General features: G+C 49.6%; 5 protein-coding genes across 5 annotated transcripts; 1 reads left to right on the top strand and 4 right to left on the bottom strand.

Moving 5' to 3' along the window:
* Positions 1–39: 39 nt before the first annotated feature.
* TGME49_266880 (dihydrouridine synthase, putative) lies at positions 40–2973 on the bottom strand (the record flags this gene model as incomplete). The annotated part of the gene is made up of 11 exons (XM_002368726.1): positions 40–263; positions 562–685; positions 813–862; positions 971–1212; positions 1336–1385; positions 1636–1695; positions 1985–2136; positions 2245–2355; positions 2446–2484; positions 2599–2699; positions 2888–2973. 11 exons carry the CDS (start codon positions 2971–2973, stop codon positions 94–96), a joined length of 1185 nt encoding a protein of 394 aa, XP_002368767.1. The 3' UTR covers positions 40–93.
* Positions 2974–3137: 164 nt separating this feature from the next.
* On the bottom strand, positions 3138–7737 carry TGME49_266890 (hypothetical protein). Its single transcript, XM_002368727.2, has one exon. The coding sequence runs from the start codon at positions 6827–6829 to the stop codon at positions 3809–3811; it is 3021 nt and encodes a 1006-aa protein (XP_002368768.1). The 5' UTR covers positions 6830–7737; the 3' UTR covers positions 3138–3808.
* TGME49_266900 (cyclin, N-terminal domain-containing protein) lies at positions 7717–10493 on the bottom strand. The gene is made up of 4 exons (XM_002368728.2): positions 9819–10493; positions 9319–9554; positions 9037–9213; positions 7717–8788 (listed from the first exon to the last, which is right to left on the bottom strand). Exons 1-4 carry the CDS (start codon positions 10042–10044, stop codon positions 8654–8656), a joined length of 774 nt encoding a protein of 257 aa, XP_002368769.1. The 5' UTR covers positions 10045–10493; the 3' UTR covers positions 7717–8653.
* On the top strand, positions 10453–13760 carry TGME49_266910 (cell-cycle-associated protein kinase GSK, putative). Its single transcript, XM_018781445.1, has 9 exons — positions 10453–11239; positions 11302–11347; positions 11404–11464; positions 11517–11559; positions 11622–11640; positions 11693–11852; positions 11910–11955; positions 12013–12098; positions 12162–13760. Exons 1-9 carry the CDS (start codon positions 10799–10801, stop codon positions 12259–12261), a joined length of 1002 nt encoding a protein of 333 aa, XP_018636256.1. The 5' UTR covers positions 10453–10798; the 3' UTR covers positions 12262–13760.
* Positions 11837–22163, bottom strand: TGME49_266920 (3'5'-cyclic nucleotide phosphodiesterase domain-containing protein). Its single transcript, XM_002368730.2, has 18 exons — positions 19273–22163; positions 18753–19093; positions 18468–18567; positions 18199–18294; positions 17846–17934; positions 17349–17409; positions 17024–17159; positions 16756–16835; positions 16400–16465; positions 15866–16030; positions 15597–15646; positions 15222–15327; positions 15006–15076; positions 14234–14528; positions 13901–14046; positions 13307–13758; positions 12923–13019; positions 11837–12776 (listed from the first exon to the last, which is right to left on the bottom strand). The coding sequence occupies exons 1-18, from the start codon at positions 19999–20001 to the stop codon at positions 12659–12661; spliced, it is 3198 nt and encodes a 1065-aa protein (XP_002368771.1). The 5' UTR covers positions 20002–22163; the 3' UTR covers positions 11837–12658.
* Positions 22164–22193: the final 30 nt, after the last annotated feature.

Raw genomic sequence — 22193 nt, 5'->3', positions numbered from 1 at the left:
GTACATACGTCTGCGAGTGACTACTGCAAAACCGGAAACGAGTCGAGCAAAAATCCTGCGGAGGATAAGACTGGAAAAAGTGACCTGGTGCTTCTAGCTTTCATTCGCTTCCCGCTTGCTTGAGAGTTCATCGTAGCGGCAAGGCTTCGGACACCGTAGCGGATACTCAAGAACACCGGGAAAGGTTTCGTCAACAGCTGCCATGGTATGTGCGAGAATCTCCTCGGCAGTCCACACACGGGACTGATCCCTCATCAAGTGATCTGCAGAAAATGGAGCGACCGTATTGACAAAATTTCCTTTCAGTCAATGCACGCCACATACAGCCCGCAACGCAATTTGTCCACGTGGATGTGTCACACCGGTGATTGTGTCGCTATATGATTTAACTAAAGTGCAAATGTGGCTGTAAGCACGTCGTCCCCCGTTAGAAGCAACGGTTCAACATCTCTTGTCACATCGAGTTCTATACCGAGTTTCCCTCTGTTGCCCTGTTGTACTCGCAGTGGTCAACGAAGTGTCTATTGGTAAAGTATCGTGACTGCTTTAGTCTGCGCATACCTAAAGTAAACCTGAAAAGTCTGTTTCCAGGCATTCCATTAAACACGCCAAGAACTGGCTTCAGCAAAGCGAAGTGGCTGTATTCTCCGTCCTCCGCGAATGGTTTTATATAATTCCGGTACGCCTGAGGGAGAAAACTCATGGAAGAATCAGCGTGTCGGTCTTTTGAGGCGACCAATTCGCCCCGAGGCGACGATAATACTTCTTGAGTCTTTACAAGAGCTTTTTACCTATATCGGCAAACCGCTTACTTCGAGAACCGTCCTGCGACTGTGCGAGGTTGGCGGATTAGCATCTGCCCCTGAAAGAAACAGCATCGGGAAAGAAAACATAATAATGGCATGCCTTGCTAAACGTCATAATGACACAACAGTAAGCTTCATGCATAACACAGCAAGTTCCGCATTACCGTAAAAATCGGTGTCGACGTTTGCCAGGATGCACGGATCGGCGCTGGCAGCACGACCGAGCATCACTCCTCGGAGTGGTTTCACAGTTTTGTCTCGGGTTATTCGACGCAGGAGAGCATCCATTTCTGCAGTGCCATCAGTCCATTTTCCAGCAGCTAGGTCGATAGCTTGCTGTATTGACCTAACACCGCCGTTCAAAGAGAAATCCAGATGCGGAAACTGGTCGCAAAGATCATACACCCTGTAGACCACAAGCGCAGTCGTTGAAGAAAAGAATTGGAAACGAATATATTGTCTACGCCTATGGCCACCAGTGTATGAAGAGTCTACATCAAAGGACCGCGCCACCCTGCCAAGGCCTTACCTCCCGTAGAGAAGCGGCGGAACTGAACGGTTTTTTTTGGGGTCGACTCCCTTTTGATGAGAAATACCAACAAACAAAAAAGCGGCGATGTCGATGTTCGTCTCAAAACAATCAGGCATCTGTCTTTCTGGTTCAACATGTGAAAAGAGCGCAGCATGTTCGAACAACTTCGGCTCTGACGGGTGCAGAACAGTTGTTGTCTCACCACTAACATGGTTCATGTTCGAATCCGAGTTTAATCCCCGTGCAGGAAAATAACAGAGAAGCCTCAAGTTGATCTGTGATTGATCACGGACGTACTTTCAGCCAGGCCTTTCGAGCATGTACGATGAAGTGCCGGCAACCCCCAGCCGAAACCGTCTGCATAAAAAAGCCGTACCACAAATACTGTGTGTTCTTGAAAGTGGCACATTTCAGAAAAATGCGCTTCCGGCGGGGCAGCCATCGGGTGCTCTGAAGCCTTTGGCGACCGTCGGTCTCCACATACGGATGATAAGCATTGTGTTCCTATAAGGATTTTCAATCTGACAAATTATGGATCACGGCAACCAGCCAACAGCCAAGCACAGACCCAGCAGTCAGACAAAAGGCGGGGGCCACCACGAAAACTGATTTCTTTTGCTACATGCGGGCGTCTCGGATTTCTCACCTGGACGAAATTTCTAAGAACATCACGGGAGTCACAGTGGTCGTAGCCTATACGCGTCTTTACTGTAACAGGAATTTGGACGTGGCGTCGTATCTCGTGAACGATATCTCGCACAGTTTCCGGCGTTTTCATCAAAGCGGCGCCGAAGCAGCCTACAAACAACGTCAGTCGAATGATTTGTGCTACCATAAAGTCTCTAATAATATCTAAGTTGTGAAAACTGTGGCTCATCACAGTGTATGCGATTGCTACAAACTCACCTTGAGAAACAACCCGATTGCTCGGGCAACCGACATTTAAGTTGATTTCGTCAAAGCCTAGCTTCTCAATAAGCTTTCCAGCTTCTGCAAGAGTCTTCGGATCTGAACCTCCTGAGAAAAACAGAGGAGCACGTCCCTCCCAATGTGCATCCAGTAGCTATAATCGCCGCACCAATGTGTTGTGGGGTGGAAGCATCTTACCTAGTTGACAAACGATGGGATGCTCGATGTCCTCTAGACCTGAAACAGACGCCAACACCCAATAGCAGGATCATCCACGTGTTAAAAGAACATAGTATCAACTCTTTCATTATTCAACCGCGAGCAATCAGGAAGAATCTTCTGAAATCTCACAAAGATTCTGTTGAAGCCTATCCATGTTGTTCAATATCGCACCGTCGGTGACCATCTCCGTCCAGAGCTGTGCCTCTCTTGTAAAGCACCGCATAAAATTCCTGAGCGGAGAATGCAAACACCAAGAGAGATCAGTGTTTTAGTGGTTCGCCAGCGAACTGCGAGCTATACGATTTTTACAGAGCAAATCAGTTCTCTGAGTGGTTGCCTCGCATAGAAAGACATCGCGACAGATGACAGCGGAGGGGCGAAGCATACTAATAGTCACAATCGGTTTACTTAATCGTACCTGAAATGAGTATTTGTGACCGCAAGCATAGGCGCTACCGAGAGAATCGGCTTGCCTGGCCCCTCCGAATCAACGGTAGCTACCATTTTCAGCGATAGATTCCTGTTACTTCTTGTCCTGCCAGGCAGTTACGGCTCTACAGGCGGGGTGCGGCGAACGCACGTCACCAGCCTGTTGGGCACATGGTATCTTTTTCAAATACCTCATCACATAAACTTAAAAAAACTCTAGAATTTCTTGCTAAGACGATTCTACTGCAACCGATAAAAGCTGTGTCGTCTGTCGAGCACTGCGTAAAATTGCCTACGCATGCGGATGTCGACAAGTGGGGCATCGAATCGCGACGCAGTTCATTTCTTCTAGAATAACTATATTCGCAAAGCCACATTCAATCATATTTTTAAGTAACTTCACCATGAATGTAACGCTGGGTCCCAATGTAGCTCTGCAGGATCCTGGTAGAAAACTCGTCTCAGTCGTTCTTCGTGTCGAGTGTCCAACCTGCTTCACGATGCAGATGAACTTTTGTTCAGGGACACAGTTGACAGCGGTGAATGCAATTGTGTTTCTGTCCTCTCAGGCACGGACACTCCGAACAAGGACCAGAAGGCGTGAGTATCGCCGCTGCTGCAGTAGTACCTACAAGTCGCGTAAACACGGCTAGACGTTCCAACTGTTTTCACGTAACTGTGGAAGCGTGCGGCCTGTGCACGATTACGAGATAACCTGTCCTCACGTCTAGATCTGGCAACTGGAAAAATTCGTTTAAACAGCCCCCAATGTAGAGTCCGCATTGTTCGCGACCACCTAGAGTACCAGCAAGTCACACCGCTGTCATCGATATCCCACAACGGCACAAAACTGGAGTCACGATACGACCTCTCCAGTATAGTCGACCCCTAAGCTTACCGAATGCAATGTCTAATATGGCTGAATTTCACTGCGTTTATCCATTAGAATTTTCCCCACGGCTTCCCCAAGGTCGCACGAGCCACTGATACTCATGTATATAGTGTCCTCACGTTTTGGACAAAAAATTTGGCAGTTTCCAGTACCAGACAACAAAAGTTGCAATCGCGGGTGCTGGTCTACCTTCAGATCCAAGCATACTTTCAGCGCACGATATTTGAAAGACTCCCAGTCCTTCCTTAGAAAATGTCGTAGCAACGGCGCCCTCAACACGGCCCTAAGTTCACTCCTGGTTTGGCACTGCCGGATCCGCTCTTGGAGTTCCAGGCGGGTAAACCCCTGTGCTACAAAGAGATGCGCGCTGGATGGCCACACGACTGCAAAGTCCGGGAAGGCCACAGGTACGGAACTGTCCAACCTGAACTCACTGTAGGGCGAGCCATTCTCCTCCCCAAGTATAACTTTGATCGGTGGTTTGGAAGGCCCCTTCGTCGGAAATACGGTGTGCTGACATGCTGAGCAGAGGCCCCATGCTCGAAACTCCTCTTCCTCAAAAAGATCCCTCATATCCTGACTTCTGACTGATCGACAGCACAGCCTGTTGGAGCAGGTAACCCGGCAACCTGGTGATGCACGCGTTCTGTCCAGAAAATCCCTACTGTCAAAATCTACACCCAACACCTCATGCACGCCTTCTACCCTGCAAGCGTACTCATCCATTTGCCCGAGCACCGCAGGCACCATAGTATCTAACACCTCCTCGGTTACGTCGGGGATTGGCAACACCTGTTCAGTAGGGTTGGTGGTCGATACCGTCTTATTTGACGAACAGACCTGTTCAGTGTGCTGTTCACCGTCTGCCTGTACTCCGTCGCATGCCTCTGGTATAGTAAGAGGCCGCGAAATATCTGCACCAACTGCAGTCGAAGAAACAGTGGCAGTGGCATCCACCTGTAGAGATTCATCAGCTCTTCTACTTGGTTGCACAAGCGGTGCCAGTGATGGCACGGCAGGTGCTCCTGCCGAAACCACAACAGGCGCAGAATTCAAGTTCACTTGTACTGCTTCGTCAGTTTTATCTGCTGGCAGTTTAAGTCTACTCCATCCTTTCGTTTCGTGACTTAGTGCTTTGATACGGCGTATCTTCCGTCTATCCCTCGCAGTGTCGCAAACGTCTGTTCCTTCTCGTTCCCGACGTAGCGGGGAGAACTTCAACCCCAAGTGCAGCTGACCGCAGTCCAAGTCAATGCGATCTCCTCCAAGGAGGGTGTTCCAGCACAGCTGAACGTCGCCGTTCCATCGGGTTGCAAAGCAAGGAAAAGGGACCTGTCCTTCACCTAAGAAGCTTGCCCGTTCGTGTCGAAAATTTGCTTTCCACAGCTCAATACGCATATAACGATGCGAAGGATAATTCCTGTATCTAATGGGGACAGTCCAGTCCTCATCCCAACGAAGGTTGAGACTACATCGGGATCGCCACTTTTTCCACTGATGTTCCTGAGTGGGGCATCTGACAATGACAAATAATGAATCTCCGAATGAGAGTCGCAGACGGTTGACTCCTTTAGCACTGTCAAGCCATATCCACAAACTGCCGACGTAGCCGCGAATAAAGGCGTCCTGTTTCCTCAAACCATCCATCTCCAATCGCAGTTGTGTCAGAGCAGCGCTCCGAAGCATTGCAAGATCATCAGTTGTGATGTGCAGTTTTTTCTTCTTCAAATTGGAATCAGTGGCTTGCGTTATAGCTTTGGCATGGCCTCGCGGTAGTACAATGCTCTGTCGCAACTCACATACAGCACAGTCACCTGCTTCTTTGACCTGATTTGCTACAAATGTGGCAGATGTCGGCTCTTCAGAGAAGCTCTCTTTCCGAAATTTTGGGGCGTTTCTGTTCTGCGATGGTTCTGTATTATTCGATCCCGCACGTAGTCGCTGTTCTTCCAGCTGTCTCTCGGCAACAGGTTGTAGTTTCCGACGTCGTCCTTCCTGAGTAGTCTTACTTTTCCTCACTGCGTTATCTGAGATTCTGGCAGTCTCCCCGGCCTTGGCAGCGTCCTTCTGACTGTTGAGCTGGTCATTTCGAATAGTGCTCATGTGTCTGTCGGAGTCGTCCGCATGTGTAACTTGCGTTGCCCGTCCTCGCATTTTAGCTGGATGGCTCGTTAATTCGTGTTTGATCGCTTGCTCAGACTTCGCGGCTTTGCCTTCGAGTTGCCGCAATCGCTTGTGAGTCTCCCTAGTTTCTGTTTCCAGCTGCACTAGTCGCTCTTTCACCCGGCATTCATCGTCCCCTGAAATCGTCTGCTTGTATACTCTTCCCTCTTCCGCCAGTCGTCGATTCGGCTTGCCACCTATTGGCCTCTTCACTTCCTCATGCCCCTCTTCATCAGCGTGCAGAGCTCCCCCTTGCCCCTTATCGTCGTCTAGGGTATGCCTACTAGTTCTCTTCGCCAACTGGGGTTTTGATTCCGCCTTCGCTCGTTTTCCAGCTTCGGTGTCGACCTCATTCACTTGTTTATCTGCATCCGGTCTCCGGTTGTCTCCCGTTTCCCGACCACTCCTTCCTTCCGAGTGCTCATTCATATCTTCCTTCTCTGCGAGGGAGAACATGCGATCCCACTGAAGAACTTCTGCCATATGCTTGAGTTGTTGTTGTTGGAGGCGAAATTCATTGTCGCTATGCGCCTGTTCCTCTTGGGCAGCGAGTGCCTCCGCTTTCGCCTTTTTCGCTTGAGCCACACTTTTCAACTCCTTGGCGACCTTCTTTGCCAGAGTGGCTCTCTGGAAAACCTCTGCAGGTTCAGGACTCGACTCTTGCAAGCGAGGAAGGTCTGCGTTTCTCTCAGAATTGACATTCGCCCGCATATCTCTGTTCATGCAGTCAACACTACAGTAGTCACTATACTTCCCCGTCCATGATAGCCAGGCATCCTTCTTACACATCTTGCAATACGGCCGAGCTATTGATGGATTGTATTCCGCCCCAGCCGGAGTTACATCCTCCAGTATATAGTCGAAGAACGTTTGCATCGTTGCTACCTCTACTAAAATGAACAAAGTGGCAAACGCCGCGGAGCCAGCTCAATCCACCAGATAACCACATAAACACTTCCTGAGGATCAAGCACTGCACAGTGGTTTTTTCTGTGACAACGCAAAGAGATAGCTTGACGATCGCTTCATTCGGCGGCATGGGCAGACCCTCACATTACCACTTGCGCGCACCTTTATCATGTAAGGACGATGGGCAGCTTCAATCTTGTCGTGGATAACACCGCACTATGATGCTTTTTTCCCAGGACTTCCAGTCTGCAGAGTGACTGCTTTCAAATGGGCCATCTGCTAGCATCTCACGTTGTTTGAAGGAGGAACCGATATCCGCCTGCAAGAGTACTGCGGGAAGCCACTACCGGACAAGTGTCCTTTGGCATGTTTTTCGTCCGAGCAAACAGCTTAAACGTGTGGAAAAAACGCGGGCGCCTCGTCGTCACGCATTGCACCTTCTGGGTGTCGCTTGTGACACAGTTGTCTTTGTTGCGACGGACGGAGATGTTCACTTCCATACGGGCAAAGCCCCCATCAAACGACAACGTGCCAGGGAGTTGCTTTCTTCTGGTGCCTTGAACAGTCAAAACGAGTTTCTGCTGCGAGGTCAATGGGCCGTAGCCGCCTTATAGGTCCACCGGAACGATGGATCTCTCCGCCAGCGGATCACTCGCGACGAGCGGGAGTGCCAGCTGCTAGACATCTAACCTCTAACCTCGGGATGGTCCGGTCATTGTGAAAAAAGGCACCTCAACACAACACTATCTTCTTCCCGCTACAGCATGCTCGTGAAACAGATTTGTTTTATAGAATAAGTTTAACACCGCAGATATCACCACGAGAGAATCGTGCGACTTTCGTGGTTGATAACAGCTGACCTGTGCGATGTCACGAGCTAGGTTCGCACTCGCGTCGACCGGTCCACGTCCACGTCCCTCCTGGACCACCGGTCACCAGGATGCTTGTCTCGATAATAAGACTGTTGTCGTGAAACCATGATCGGGCTGACAAACTTCCCTGTCGCCTTTCTCTGAAACGACGTTAACATGGGCCAAGAATGCGAATACGGTGCCCGTGCGTGTGCTAAATCTTCAGCCTTATGGTAAAGCGATCGCCACTACTGCAATTTTGGGTGTCCCGTCACCCCATCGGTATGTATAATGGTGTGTTCCTGTATGAGAATTAATCTGGTGCCCAAATTCGCCCCATCACTGCGGTTGCTGGCATGAGTCACAAGAACTCCTTTGGTAAAATGCCGACAATCTGTCGTGTGTCGGTGTGACAGCATGATAACATCAGGCAAAAGCCGCCCTTATAAGCTAAACTATGTTCTATGACACTTTTTCACGAGAAGCTTCCACCACAGCACCGTCGCTAAAGTTTTGGAAAACGCCTCGTGCATATAGAGTCCGAAGCACTGCGCAATCCATGTTGTTTAGTCGACAAAATGTATCATGAATGCTGAGATCACGTAAGACGAACGACATCCAGCGGCGAAGACGCCGCTCGTTTCAACAAGGCGCACATCTACCAGTCAGTGCACTACTGCTAAGTGACGGCATATCCCTCCGATGTTTTCCTCTGTATCTTACTCGTTTTGCATCTTCTGCTGCAAATCTATCAGCTCACATGTCCATGATCAATTCCACTTATCAAAATTTTCACATTGTTATAATATGCCAGTTGGATTCCTCCTCTTCTACGTGTGGTTACGATGATTGCTGCCACCAGCACAAAACGACCGTGCGTGGGAGCTGAAAGAAACTTCAGGAAATCCTTGACTCTTGAGGATTGTTTCTCCATCCAACGGTCAGGACATTGTCTCGGCCTTCCAGTCAGTAAATTTGCTACATGCTGCTCGCTGAAAACGGGCCGACTTCTCCTCAAGCTGTTGTTTAATACATGCTGATATTGGTGGTAAGGCTGGTTCCTGGGAGGTTGGATCCTGTAGAAAGGAATTACCCGGACCCAATAAAGTGTGTCGGATGACGCCTCAGACAGTAATGTTGTATATTCAAGGAAACTGCCAACAGCGTACTACTGACCGCCCATCTCGGACACCTGACAGCATACCATACCGTGGGCGTGCCCTGAGCGCTGTCACACTCGTGCGTGGCAGGATGCTCCTCACCGTCTCATAATCCCCACAAAATATTCCTTGAAACACCTAAAACTGCAAAAGCGGTGTCGTACCTGCAGCATTGAGCGCAGCTCAAAGTAGTACTTTGCGTATGTTGACGGCTTGACGACGACCTCAAAATGGAGCAATGAAAGAAACGCTGCCTCCATTTTGTTCACTTCTTCAACGGTAAAAAACGGATACAGATACGCGAACGACGCGTTCGTTAGCACTTGGTCGTCCCACACTTTCTGCACACACAAAAACTCGCGCCTGCAACATGTCCAACTTCTAACCAGCAGTTTCATCGCTACACGTGGCTTCTTCGCTTAGCCGCTGAATTAAAAATGACGCACCTGAGCGACTATTAAAGCTGTAAAGACGAGCGGCCTCCAGTTCGAAGCGCGAAGAGGCATTCCGGAGAAAGCGATCAGACGGTTTATGAAGAGGAGGGCAAGGACATTGCATTCTGGAGAGTATTCCGCCGCCTCGTACAGCACGCCAATGAAGTCTCGAATCTCCTCAACAGTTGGACAAGGTTCGCCCTGATGCTTCGCAATGGAGGCCCTCATCTCTGTCTCGCCGGAGTTGCCTGAAGGTAAATATGCCAAACCTCAGGAACGCGGCTGCCACTCAGGACAAACGCTCACTCACCATCTAACGAAATGAGTCACATACTGTGAATTGTTCCGTTCCGACTGACAAGATATACAGGCAAGCCTTCAGCGGGTTTTTACATAGCTGAGAGCAGATGAGGAATCATCGCAACGATTCACATGCGTGCTGACGTTCTACAACTGAGTTTCAACACATTTTCATGCCTATTCGGAAGGGCCGACGGACTCCATGATCTTACTGTCGCAGTACGCGTCTTCATCGAAAACTCTCCATTCGGGTTTCTCCTCAACGGCACGCTTCTCCATATCGACCGAAATCTGATCTTGAAGTATGGCCGCGACTGCAGTGATCATCTTCTGAACGTTTGGCTGAGAAACTGTAGAGGTCAGCATCCAGTTACTGTTATCGGTCATACTAAGTCTGTCCCCGCTGGCAGGGAGTGGGGGAACGCTATCCTCAGCCATACCGTGTAACGGAAAATGTCACTATCAGTGGTGGTCCCGGGTCTCGGTAAGTGGGTAAAACTCAAAAAATGTAGCAAAGAAGCCGCCTCCAGCCACAGGCGTCAACGAGGGCGGAACAACCCCCTTGAGAAAGATTATTCCAAAAAGCGACAGTGTGAATGAGGGACCTGCCGTCCCTACCAACAATCTATTGTACTTCCCCGGAGCTGATGGCCCTCCCATTTACCAGTGAGGTTCAGTCTACAAGCAACACAGCGTCATCCTTATATTGCCAAAAACAACAGCAAGATATTAGTTTTGCTCTAACTGCTTACACCCCGACTACTTCAGCAAATAACGCACATTTCCGGTGCTGCGATGGCTCCCAACTGCATGTCTGTCTTTTCTTTTGCTGTCCATACTTGGCCGTGCCACGAGGGTGGGGGGCGGAAAAGGGAGCAAGTGAGCTGTGTGTTCTGCTGGCGTATCAGAGACGCCAAGCTACGCTGCCTCACCTGTGGTCACATCATGGCGAATAGAGTCTGCTTCTAATGGCCATTGACAGAGCTGTTTGTCTTTTTCAGCCTTCCAATGAAATGTGGCTCGAAGCGAAGTTGAACCCCGCACGGTCCAGCCAGTGTCTGTACAGCGTGTGGTACCCGCGGCACGGGAGCTGTGCAATCTGGAATCGTACCCAAGCCTACTAACACTTTCGAATGAGGAAGGCCATTTAAACTGCAGTACCCTTTTCAAACCTCCAACCCTGTCAGCGACCATGTCCAGCCACACACTTTCGCATCGCTTTTCTGTCATTCGACAGCTTGGCAAAGGCACGTTCGGTAAAGTTTTTCTTGTCACTGATGCCGTGTCTGGAGCAACGAGAGCGCTCAAAAGAACTCAAAAATGGAGGAAGAAGGAATCACGAGAGGTACTCTGCCTGGAGATTGGCAAAGAGTCGCCGAATCTTATAAGCGCCGAAGAGGTTTTCTACAGTTATACTCCCTCCGGATTCATGGTCCAGAATATCCTGATGGAGAACGCTGGGTACACACTGCACCGATACGTCGCTTCCCATCTCGCTCTTCGACAAAAGGATCAGACACACAACATTGAAGCATCTACCGCCATCAGCATTGCCAAGCAAGTATGTAACGGGCTGTTCGCTCTCCATCGGCGGGCGGTGGCTCATAGGGACTTGAAACCGGAGAATGTACTTGTAAGGTGGTGTGGCACAACCGCGCGGCAGCATGGGTGCACCAGCAATCGTTCACCATGCAGATCAAAGACTATGGTGGTCAGATTCTAGCAAGAATTTGTGATTTCGGTGCGCTTGGTGATGTCAGTGACAACGTTCTGTAAATGAACGAGTTTCATGGACAGGCTCGAGCAAAGCACTAACCAACCAGGGATGCCCATCAATGCCCTACATATGCTCACAGTGGTATGAAGCGACAAGCCCGCGCCAAATCAACATGATGAACACTGGAAATTAGGTATCGGGCACCGGAGTTGCTTCTGGGTTCGACTAACTACACCGTAAGACCATGATGTCACATCTAAACACTCACTCGTCAGTGGCAGTAACTGTCCCCACTCAGGTCGCCGTGGATTTGTGGTGTAAGGGCTCTCTCCATTTCCCATCTCGACAAACTATGCATTTGGAACCCAGCCCTGGGCTGCGTCCTTGCAGAACTCATCCTGTTGAGACCACTATTAGAATGCGAGCCCCATAACCAGAAGCACGGGATGCAAGAGCAGAAACCCATTAGATGCCTGGGAGAACCCTTCCAGATTCTTAAGATTTCCGAACTTCTTGGTGCACCCACAAGGTTATTATAAGGCGACAGACACTCCCTAATGCGGTCGCAAATTTGCGAATGTATCAGGGTTGATACGGAATCGCTTTGTACAGGTTGCCCCGAGCGTGCGAAGGTAAGACTGGAATATATTCATCCGTGACGTGTATTGAGCAAACCGTCGTTTTCTCAGGCTCTTGCCTCTTCAATTTTCAAGCAGATGGTAGGGCTGGCACCACTTCCACTTCATGACTTGCTTTTGTCTGTCATTGGGATTGAGTGAGCCACGTCTACGTCTACGCTCGCGGTTCAATAACAAAACACACACGGCCTCCTTTCTAGGGGCAAGCCACTAGTTGATGTGGTATGTCAGCTTCTCAGGTGGAATCCCAGGGAGCGGATACCTGTAAAAACAATTCTCGACGGACACTACTTGGATTAGAGTGTTTGTTTTTGCTTTATAAAAATTTTTTATCCCTGCTTCTCAATTGCCATGACATTATAAACATCTTGAACATGGGTAGGAGTCGCTTCGATATCTACACAGTGACCACGAGATGGTAGTTAATGGCCGTGTATATGCGATGATCAAATCAAAACAGCTTCTTGTCGAACTCTTGAACCTAACTCAAAAATCAGACAAAATTCTGTCGCGAAAAGTAGACACGACAGCGTCGCTGCGTACCAAACCTTTACGGCGTCGTTGTCTCGGGAATCTGAGGTACCGTGGGTGTGCGATCACATCAATAGAACACCCGTAACACAGATGCACTCCCATAAAGCTGCTTTTGATCGAATCTCTAGTCATTTAGGCCGACGAAGAACAGGTGGCTTCAACGCTACGACTCCAAGGTGTTTGCCTCGGCACCACACGGAGTGTTGCCGTCGGATCCGTAAGAAGTTTCGGATGACGAATTATATCGGCACACCATCCTGCGGGAGTTCTCGCGCGACATTCTGTAGTAGAGACGGGCAGCAGAGCACAAAGCAAAGCACTGACATCGACAGCAGTACGAGCAACGGCAGCGTGATTCGTTCTCTTCGTGTTCTCAATGGCCAATGCCTGAACAATAGCTGATCGGAGAGATGCGCGCACGACCTACACTTCAGTCGTTTCCGCGTCCTGCGTAAACAGAATGGGCCCAGCTTCCTTGCGTGTTGCACCCGGTGGCAACGATCCCCAATTCAACGTATCTGTTCCTGAAGAAATAAGACAAGAAGACTTGAGGAGAGTAAAATCACATCGCTTCCTCTGAAACGAAGCGGACGAAAGGGACTCCTACTGTGCTACACCGCCGACGACAGCAGCTTAGCGACGAGGAAGCAGGTGGCTCAGCAAGCGTTGACCTTGATTACTCAGTTCAGTTCATTCTATAAAAGCATCAACGGTGCACCGACGAGAAGCTGATGTTTCACCGGAAAGCGACGTGGAGGAAAACTTTCCAAATCACGCGAGAACCAGAGCTACGTAGTGCTCTCTCTCTCACCTTCCGAACGGTGTTTTCGCTGAGAGGCGACCTCTTCCGTATCAGCGAGTGGCGCAGCCGGACGTGCAGCAGCAATACCCGTCCATTTCTTCCCCGATGTCAGGCCTTTGGCTAAAAAGCCGGCTCCCCAAGGACGGCGGGTTGGATACGGATCCGTGCTCTCTATTGCAGTGACCGACTGACTTCCGATAGTGTGATTAACTCCTCTTTCAACTTCGACACTATTCTTTCCGCACTGCCTGCCCGTTGTCTCGGGCCATTTGATAACGCTCTGCGAGATAGTTGGGGCAGCTTGAACGCTTTCAACACCAGCTAGCCTCCGAACTGCTGAAGCAGTGAACGTTCGCACTTGTGTTCGAGGGCCCAGAGGACGTAGCGGCACAACAACCTGGTCAGCCACCATTTGCTTCCAACGTAGAAGATTTCGCTCCATCTGCTCGCTGACCTCAGTCCTGGGCCGACGCAGTAAAGTGACAATGAACACGCACCTTCCGTTGTTACTGGAGCAGTTGACCCTATATTTTCAGCTTGCCACCAGGATGGCAAACAGGCAAATTCTTTCTGCGTCGAGTACGTATGAGCAAAAACACTTACTTTATCGTTCCGGTGGAGTCTCCCTCTATGAGCACGCCGACCAAAGGTTTGGCTAAGAACTCGATGAACCCTTCTTGAGATTTCGGCATCTCATTATGTTTTGAGCGATCACACAGCTGTGACAGCGGCATCCCTCGCCGAAGCTCCTGCAGATGTGCATTATCACTATAGAAGCAAGATCCGTTAGCGATCAAAAAAGTTGACAGAATCGGCCCGCAGGTTGGTTGAAACCGTAATCCCTTGTGGACTTCAGCATTTTTCCTGATAGACCGTTGTCGGTACTCAAGAACAAGCAATCTATATTACAGCAGAGTGGCAAGCTGGAAGTCGTACCTCATCTCCTTGCTGGTAGAACTCTTCCACGATGTCGCAAGACAATCGGAAATGCATGTCCCAAGGAAGCGCTACATGACTGATATCTGCCATTTTCACGAACATCTTCAACACAGCCCAGCGATCATCAACGTGCTTCGCCACGTCGAAATCGTCTGCTGAAGTACGAAGCCGAAATCGGCTTATCGTCTCAAAATGTTGTTTCATGTCGGTTGCCAAAATCGCTTCGATGAGCTTTGATCGAACGAATCTAAACTGTTCGTTATCCACATAGTAGAAAACATTGTTTTCTTCCCTGCAGCATTCAAAAAACCACCCGCTGATGTCAACGCTACGTCTAACCAGTGTAACTGGGCGCAGTACTTATCGCGTAGAGACAAAGTCGTTCGAGCAACTGAACTCCCGGATTTTGACGGCCTTGTCTGGCCTCCTTGTGAATGAACAAGTGATAGGTTCTCTCTAGTTTCTGTACGACCTGCCTACGATCACCATCAAGTTGATCAGTATCCCCTTTGTTATACAAGCATCACTGTATCAGTTAGTCACGTGTTACTAATTGTGTAAGGTCGGGGGCAGCATTTCGCTGGTAAAACCCGTGTTCGGTGTTCGACAAACTCAAGCAAGAACAGTAGATCTACGGGCTGCCCTTGGTTTTGTTCTTTTGTTTACACTAGGAGGTCCAACAGGAATTAATCCGCGTTAACTCAGCCTGTCTGTGTCATGACGCCATAGTGATTGTCAAAGGCGTGTGACAGTTCTATTCAGCCCGTACTTTTGAAGGGTCCGAAAACAAAGACAGCAGTGTAGGTTTTCCAAGCACGATATGTCATTGTAAACAATAGCCTGCAATCACAAGTAGAGCACACAGGTCCAGTGATTTATGTGAGAAGAGCACAACTGGTCACGGCCTGTAAGTCCCTGTCAAATGCGACCAGGTGTTCCAGAAGTCGTGTGGGAGGTAGTGTTGGTTTCAAGCATTCCAACTCACCAGCGGGTCATGTGACGACACAAAGAACTGATTTGTTCTCCCGGGGTGGCCTAGGTCATGGCAAAGGGCTGCGACGTAAAGCGTTGCTCTTTCAACGCTGTCGCACCTGCGAGCACCACGGCACGCACGCGAGATCCGTCGGTCTTCAAGAATGAAACAGCAATAACCTCGAAAGCCAAGCAAGTCGAATAACAGCTCAATTATTTTTATCGACGAACCCCCGACTAACAGCTGTGGTCTACGGTGGGCTAACGTTGCACTGTGCCGCTACATGAATGCTGTTAGGGTGGCCCGCGAGTGGCTGTCACTAGTTCATTGCTCCGACTTGTGTAAAATCGGGCATCAATGTTTGTCCGTGTTGACGAACTGGCTCACTTGTTTAGTGCCCCCACTGTATTCGCCAACCATGCTGTAGCATGAGCAACCTGAAAGAGGGTTGTCATCAACAATCGCTTAGACACGAATCGGGATTGATGGAAAACTATGAAGCCAAGTCGTACTTGAGCTGGCCATAAATCGCCAATGTCGAGTGTCTGCTCACGAAAGCTGATAAACTTTGGTGTCATTATGTCTGACTCTTCAAAATTTGTTCCATCAAAATCAGCACCGAGTGCCTCCAGTTTAAAAAAAGGGAAGATACCCACCATTGCTGCATGTCGCTGATTGTGGTATGGGTTGGCTTGATGTTGAGCTTCGCACGACAGCAAGAAGTTTGTCAGCCTACTGGGCGGACATCCCCAATCCGCGACTACTCCGTTTAACAGTACAAATCCAGTTAGTGACAAAGCGTGGCCTGTCTCCTCTTCAACCTGGGCACAGTCCGCACAGAGCATTGCATCTATTCGTTCAAAAATACATTTTAGGAGTCATGGAATTCTAGGTGAATCCACTTGATGCTTCTTAGCGGACCAGGCAACAAACACAACACACCACACAAAATGTCTCACAATCACTCGCTTGTTCCCTGCTCGTGACAAAAGCAAGCTAAAACGCAATTGGCAGTGGTTCTGTGTCAAATCCGCGTACATCACGCACAGTCGAACGCTGCCACAGCCGGTTACCTCTAAATACGGCATTGTTACGAAGATGAATTCATCGCAGCATGGTCCGTATTGTGATTCTCAGTATATGGATACCATCGAAATATGAGGCAGAGCCGCCGTATGGTAGAAGCTGACCTCTAACAAGTCGAAGTTCCAAGCCACACCAACATGGTCTACAAGATCCTGCCAGTTCTTCGACGCCTGAAAAAAAATGCACGGTCAGTCAACTTCTCTTAAGGATGATCCGCCGGTTACAAAACGTGTACGACAGTGTGCATTCCAGAAGTAGGGTGCCTTGGGGCCAACATGACAATGGGAGATACGCAAGTTCCGCAATCAACAACTCCGGTTACAACAACTTGAGGTCCTCCTGACGATAAGAAGTGAGGTTCAAAGAAAAGTGATGTTTAACAGGGAAAACATCGCTTCAAGAGTAACAACCTTTCTGAAGACAACATGTGAACAACACCGACAAAATACGGAGCCCTTACCACTGTATAGAGAGTTTTATCAACTTGGGACAGTTCTGAATGAGCTTCACATCCACCAGGCGATCCCGCAAGACTGTTTCCTGCAAAAATCCATGACACGCGAATGTCGACAGGAAACTCCCTCTCGCCACTGCGCATTAGGTGCATATTGTGTCATTCAGTCTGTTCAGCTTCCACCTGTGCCAGAAGGGCCAGTGTGCACTCACGAAAACCCTCCAGTATGTGGGAATGGGTATATGATACTATCGTCCCTTCCTCAGCAGCCCACCTGAGTAACTCAAGAAATCCGGTTTTGAATCCGTGGAAAACATATGTTCTCGATCACTGGAGCCTTCAAGATTCCTACGCTCTACCCTTATGGGTGGCAGTCTCATATGGAGTTCCATGAAGTTACGGCTGAAAGGCTGAGAGAACAAGTCCATGCGGTAACACACAACGGCCATACTCACTAAGGGACAGCCGATGAGATGCGCATCAATCACGCTACCGCAAATCAAACCCGTCTAAGAATCGACCTGGATGCGTGCTCCCCATGACCTCTATTCAGAAAAGAATGGCTACTTCAACAGCAGTCCGTGCTGGGAGATACTTACGTCGCCACCTTGAAGCTCGACGGAATAAATGTCGCTGTTTCTCCGTAAAGTGTCTTCGAGCCTGTAAACATGAAAGTTAACGATCCAGGCCGTACTAACATGCGATAGTTCGGCTAATCGTTCCTTTACAGACGACAGTCACACAAAAGTCCACTGGGGCCACAAAAGCTCAGAAGTCCACTCATGAAAAAGAACTTCTACATTACTGAATTTGATGAACAGTGCAGAAGTGAGAATGTCGATTTAAGTAACTTAAATATGAAGAGTATGACACGTCAAAAATTCAAAAGCGTGCCAACGCAGTGTACCAAAGCAGGACGCCTCTAGTGGTTTCACACGTCGCCAGTAACAAAAGATAAACTCAGCCAGCTGCTTGAGGGCGGCATAGCACAGGGTTTGTATACCTTCTACGAATCACTGAACTCATGTTTGACAGTTGTGGCTCTGCACTGCGACCCCATGCTTGTATCGGTCTAAATCCAGAGGTTTTCGCTTACTCATTCACGAGGATCCCCATCTTCTCGAGCTGGCCTTCAGCTCCCTCTACTCCCGATTGCAACATCAACTGCTTGATCATTCTATTCATCTGCGGCGCATACCACCCAGTCACACCGCCAGCAGTCGAGAAGTGGCGACGCTCCCGAAATGGGAATGGGAAATATCACTGAGACAGAGTCCGAAAACTGACGTTTGTAGCCAGGCTGTTCGAGCAGACTGACGAGCCAACGTTCTGAGTTTCATATCTAGAAGGTGACAGTGAGAACAAGGGAAAAGAACCATGACAACAAAAGTGCCGGTTACGCTTCGGTTCTCCACATCAGATGTGACGAGGCGCAACTTGACGACTCACTTGATGCAGATGAACCATCATTCCATCGACTGCACTTGAATTATTCGGGGGCTGAGGCGACTCTTCGATGAGCTTCCAGAGCCGCTCCCGCGAGTTCTGGATGCACGCAAAGACACAAGAAGCAAGTGATAGCTTCGAAGTGTGTCTTCAGCTACACGTGAATCTCGCTCAAATATCAACTCAAAAAAGCCTCCTTAGCGCATCTTTCCCCCTCAAAAGTTTTCCGTCTAAAAGTAGAGCGCATAAAGCACCTGCTGGTCTCAGCCTACCCTCCAGTTCAAGAAGACAATCCGATGCTGCAGCTCAGTGGCATAACGTCCGGCGTAGCTCCATAGCGATAGAGAATACAAGAGGCAAATGGCTGTGACCCTGCAGGAGAGCAACAAGATCCACCAGTGACAGCAATTGGCCACAGGCGCGCCACACACCAATGGAAAAGCATGATAAGCTGCTTAGTGAAAAATTCATTTCTGTCCCATACCGAGTGCCTCAGCTACAGCAAAATGACTAAAAGGTAGCACGTTTGAACACTGCAGAGTGGCCAAACAACTTACAAGGTGGAAGGGTTGACATAGTGGGAGTAAATATACGCAGTGACGAAGAGGGATGCAAAGGCAGAGGGGATCCATATGTGGAGAAAAGCCGTAAGCCGGACGAGCGAAGGGGCCAGAAGATCCAGCCATAAAATCGACGAGAAGAAGAGGTAGGCAGAGAACAAGGTGGTGTCCACGAAGATGCGTTCCGTTCCCAGAAGAGTGTTTACCAGAGAGGCATTGAGCGGTTCTGTCGCGTGCCACTCAGCTGGTCGCTCTTCACTGGCTAATTTTATCGCTTTCCTCGGAGTTGGGAACGACCGTCCCAAACTGGCAAAGGGCATGCAATACCCAGTTACCATCTAAGCAACACACAGGAGGAAAACGTGGACGAGGCGGGCAAAATGTATCTTTCTGCAGTCTCAGAGGCGAATCCTTCGCCCCGAAGTGGCGAAGAACGCTGCACATGAACCAAGGCAGCAACATAGGTGACTAAAGTAAAGCCGCCCCCACAATTCCACATTTCTGCAAAAGAACTTACCAGGAAAGTGTAGATGTACGAGATGGACAAGGCTCGTCGCCTCACCCAACTACCTAACGGGCCGAAAATGCCAGAGAACGCAAGAAGGAAAGCCAAAGACAACCCCAAGCTCACACTAAGCGCGAAGTACACAGAATAGAAAGTTTCCAGCGATGGGAAGAAGACGCGGAAATCTTGGTGTGTGCCAGTAAACGAAAACACTCCATATAGGATGGGCATGATAACTGCGTGATGAATCAGCAACTGAAAAATAAACCGAACTATGCAAAGGTGATTGCAAACAAGAGCGTATTCCTTCTCTGTCTGCGGGTCCTCGAACCGAAGCAGGAAAAACCGTAATGGTGACCTAAAATCGACGCTGAAACCAACAGTCTTCCGCCAAGGGTGGTCCTTAGTCTTCGCAGAGTTCCATTTGACAAACTGGCAATCGCCTTCCGGAGTGGCGACTGATTTTCTGTAGATCTCCGCGAAATCTGTCTCTCCAGCACGCAAATCTTGCGCTGTATTCTTCAGGAACTGCTTGAGTGGCGTAGGACACTTCAGTATGAAACGCCGAAACAGGTTGCCACGGTGCCCGGATGCAAAAGACTCCTGCCCTCTATCAAAGCTGGGGAGTGGGTCTAACTCTGCAGTAGAACACTCCAACGGCGGTTCTGCCAAAAGGGTCGAGATGGGCATCCCCCGTGCAGTACTCTCTGAAGAACCGCGATGTGTACGGCACGGCTTCATTGTCTGGATATGCCATGCTACGCCCCAGCGGGTTCGTAACCACCATACGTAGAATGTGCTTGAACCCAACCAAACACTCTACGCGGGCCACGGGAGCCGAAAAAACAATAGGCATCCCTAGTTAAACAAACCGCAAGAAACTAGTAAAAAAGTTGATCTGGCCCCATAAGTTGGCCAGACGCGCTTCCTGATGCTGCCGAAACATCGGAAGGCCGACCGTAAATCGTTTGCCATCGCACGGTCTGTTAAGAGATTCTCCCACTTGGATGCAGAATGATCAAGATTGTGACGAACACCAATAACGAAAATCCTTTGGCTCACTTGTCGAGTAATGGAAGCCAATGCATCACCGAAGTTGACCGATGGACCACCGAGTGGAGCACCGTTTTTGACGCAGCACGAAGGCATGCTCCGAGTGAAGCGGCACATATTTCTCGTTCAGGAAAGCGATTCATGTGGAACGGTCTTCTTCTTCTTGCTCCTTGACAAACTACCTGAGGTGTATTCAAGTTCGCGATGTCACCTGCCACACCAAAACCAGCGTAACATGTGTCTACAACGGTGAGCGTCGTCAGTCTACGCGTCTCGAGTCCTGCTACCCTCGGTCAGGAGCTTCTCGCCTCTGTTCCTCACTTGTGCTCGAGCATCAGGCGGCGTCCACATGACTCTCATGATGGCGTATTTTGACCACTTTTTATCGTGTTGAATCTCTTCGGGCGGGCAAGCCCCTTCTGACGTGGGCAGCAAAATAAGCCAGGTCTGGTAGGGCACTCGATTACCGTAATGATATCCGGACCAAGGCGCCGGAAACGCGTTTGTGACGGAACGGGCCGAAAGCACACCTGCGCTCTACTTTATGTGTCACTTCGAACCGGTCGCTGCTGACACTGCGCTTGGGTGTTTCAGTTCACACGGCAACTGCAATTTTCCCACGTCATGAGCTTAGAAAAACTTCACGCATTTTGAGTTTCTCCTTCAAGGCGGCATCGTTTTTGAAGTTCATTGCGTCCAGTCAGTGCCTACCATCATCAGGTGATTCCCGCGCATCACTGGGCAACTGGTGCGTCCGTGGAGCAGGGGAACAAGTCTCCGGGCTCTACAGAATACTCATTCCCATGCAAGCTCTCTTAATTGTGAAGATCAGTACCCCTCTTTCTATGCCACTTGGAAGAGATGTGCTTGCGGGGATCACACGCCTCATCAAGAACTTGCTCCCATGTGTTGAAGGTGGACTCCCCCCCTCGCGGATGAAGCAGTCACTGTGTTGTAACAATGCGACACGACCGCCAACGCTGGCGACTGACCTCGGTCAGTCGCAGCGACTACGTAGATAGCTGAAGGCCCATTATCTTCCATTGCATTTCTTCCTCCGTTTTGTGGACGGGTATATAGTCTAACTGCACACCTGACGCTACGAAGCTGGCAGAAAACCTGGACTTGGCTCAACTCGCTGAGCTTGTCCCTGTGGAAAGACTTCTGTGGGCCGCCGATAACTAGCTTCCTACTTCGAAGCACTAGGGCAGCAGAGGGCTACCTGCGCGACTAAATGAATACTGAAAGCATTTGAATCATGAAACTGGCGCCAAAAGAAAGTACATGTTGGGAAACATCGGCTGTAGCCCGTCAGCCGCCCCCCACGCTGACACGCCAAAGTGATACACAATACGGAATAGGTGTCTCCACTACAGGTTCTTCTGTCACTTCCGTTTCCGAAGATCTCGCTCATCCGTATCGCGCAGAGTTCCTGCAGTTACATAAACCAGGAATTCACGCATTCTCGCCAGCAAGTCGCGGCGGGTCAAGCGTGAACGGCGAATCCGACCTGAACTTCGACCGCGAACGTACGGCTCTACCAATACGTGAAGAGAGCGACCTACCTCCTAAGGAAACTCTAGTAATGGTTTTGAGTGCGTATTCAACGGTAAGATGCTGTCAGAAGCCGGATATCTAACATCGAAGCTTACAGAGAGACAGGCAGAGGGTCAAAAAGGGCGTGATAAATCGTACCAGTGAAAGTCCGCTTCGACAAATGGCCAACGAGTTTAGTGTGTGAGCCGTAACTAACTCAGCCCTGCAAGGAGATCTGTCGTCTAACTCGTTCATGAGTGCACCTCAATTGTCAGCCGCTTTTTCTCCCGTAAGTTCAGCTTCATTCATTGGACGACAGTCGTGTTTTCCGTGGAAAGAAACCA

Source organism: Toxoplasma gondii, chromosome IX (assembly GCF_000006565.2).
Source record: "Toxoplasma gondii ME49 chromosome IX, whole genome shotgun sequence".
Classification (NCBI taxonomy): Eukaryota; Apicomplexa; class Conoidasida; order Eucoccidiorida; family Sarcocystidae; genus Toxoplasma; species Toxoplasma gondii.
The sequence above is the reverse complement of the archived record's forward strand: the minus strand, read 5'-3'. Positions and strand labels throughout refer to the sequence as shown.

What these genes read in the sequence shown, in the direction of transcription:
- TGME49_266890 (XM_002368727.2), bottom strand. Translation starts at nt 6,829, where the DNA reads ATGCAAACGTTCTTCGACTATATACTGGAGGATGTAACTCCGGCTGGG.
- TGME49_266900 (XM_002368728.2), bottom strand. Translation starts at nt 10,044, where the DNA reads ATGGCTGAGGATAGCGTTCCCCCACTCCCTGCCAGCGGGGACAGACTT. An exon ending in CAGCTTTAATAGTCGCTCAG is followed by an intron (nt 9,214 to 9,318) that starts GTGCGTCATTTT and finishes TTGTGTGTGCAG; the next exon opens with AAAGTGTGGGACGACCAAGT. An exon ending in AGCTGCGCTCAATGCTGCAG is followed by an intron (nt 8,789 to 9,036) that starts GTACGACACCGC and finishes TCCTTTCTACAG; the next exon opens with GATCCAACCTCCCAGGAACC.
- TGME49_266910 (XM_018781445.1), top strand. Translation starts at nt 10,799, where the DNA reads ATGTCCAGCCACACACTTTCGCATCGCTTTTCTGTCATTCGACAGCTT. An exon ending in TGAAACCGGAGAATGTACTT is followed by an intron (nt 11,240 to 11,301) that starts GTAAGGTGGTGT and finishes TTCACCATGCAG; the next exon opens with ATCAAAGACTATGGTGGTCA. An exon ending in CTTCTTGGTGCACCCACAAG is followed by an intron (nt 11,853 to 11,909) that starts GTTATTATAAGG and finishes CGAATGTATCAG; the next exon opens with GGTTGATACGGAATCGCTTT.
- TGME49_266920 (XM_002368730.2), bottom strand. Translation starts at nt 20,001, where the DNA reads ATGAAGCCGTGCCGTACACATCGCGGTTCTTCAGAGAGTACTGCACGG. An exon ending in GGATTTCTTGAGTTACTCAG is followed by an intron (nt 16,836 to 17,023) that starts GTGGGCTGCTGA and finishes GGATTTTTGCAG; the next exon opens with GAAACAGTCTTGCGGGATCG. An exon ending in GGAACTTCGACTTGTTAGAG is followed by an intron (nt 16,031 to 16,399) that starts GTCAGCTTCTAC and finishes GACTGTGCCCAG; the next exon opens with GTTGAAGAGGAGACAGGCCA.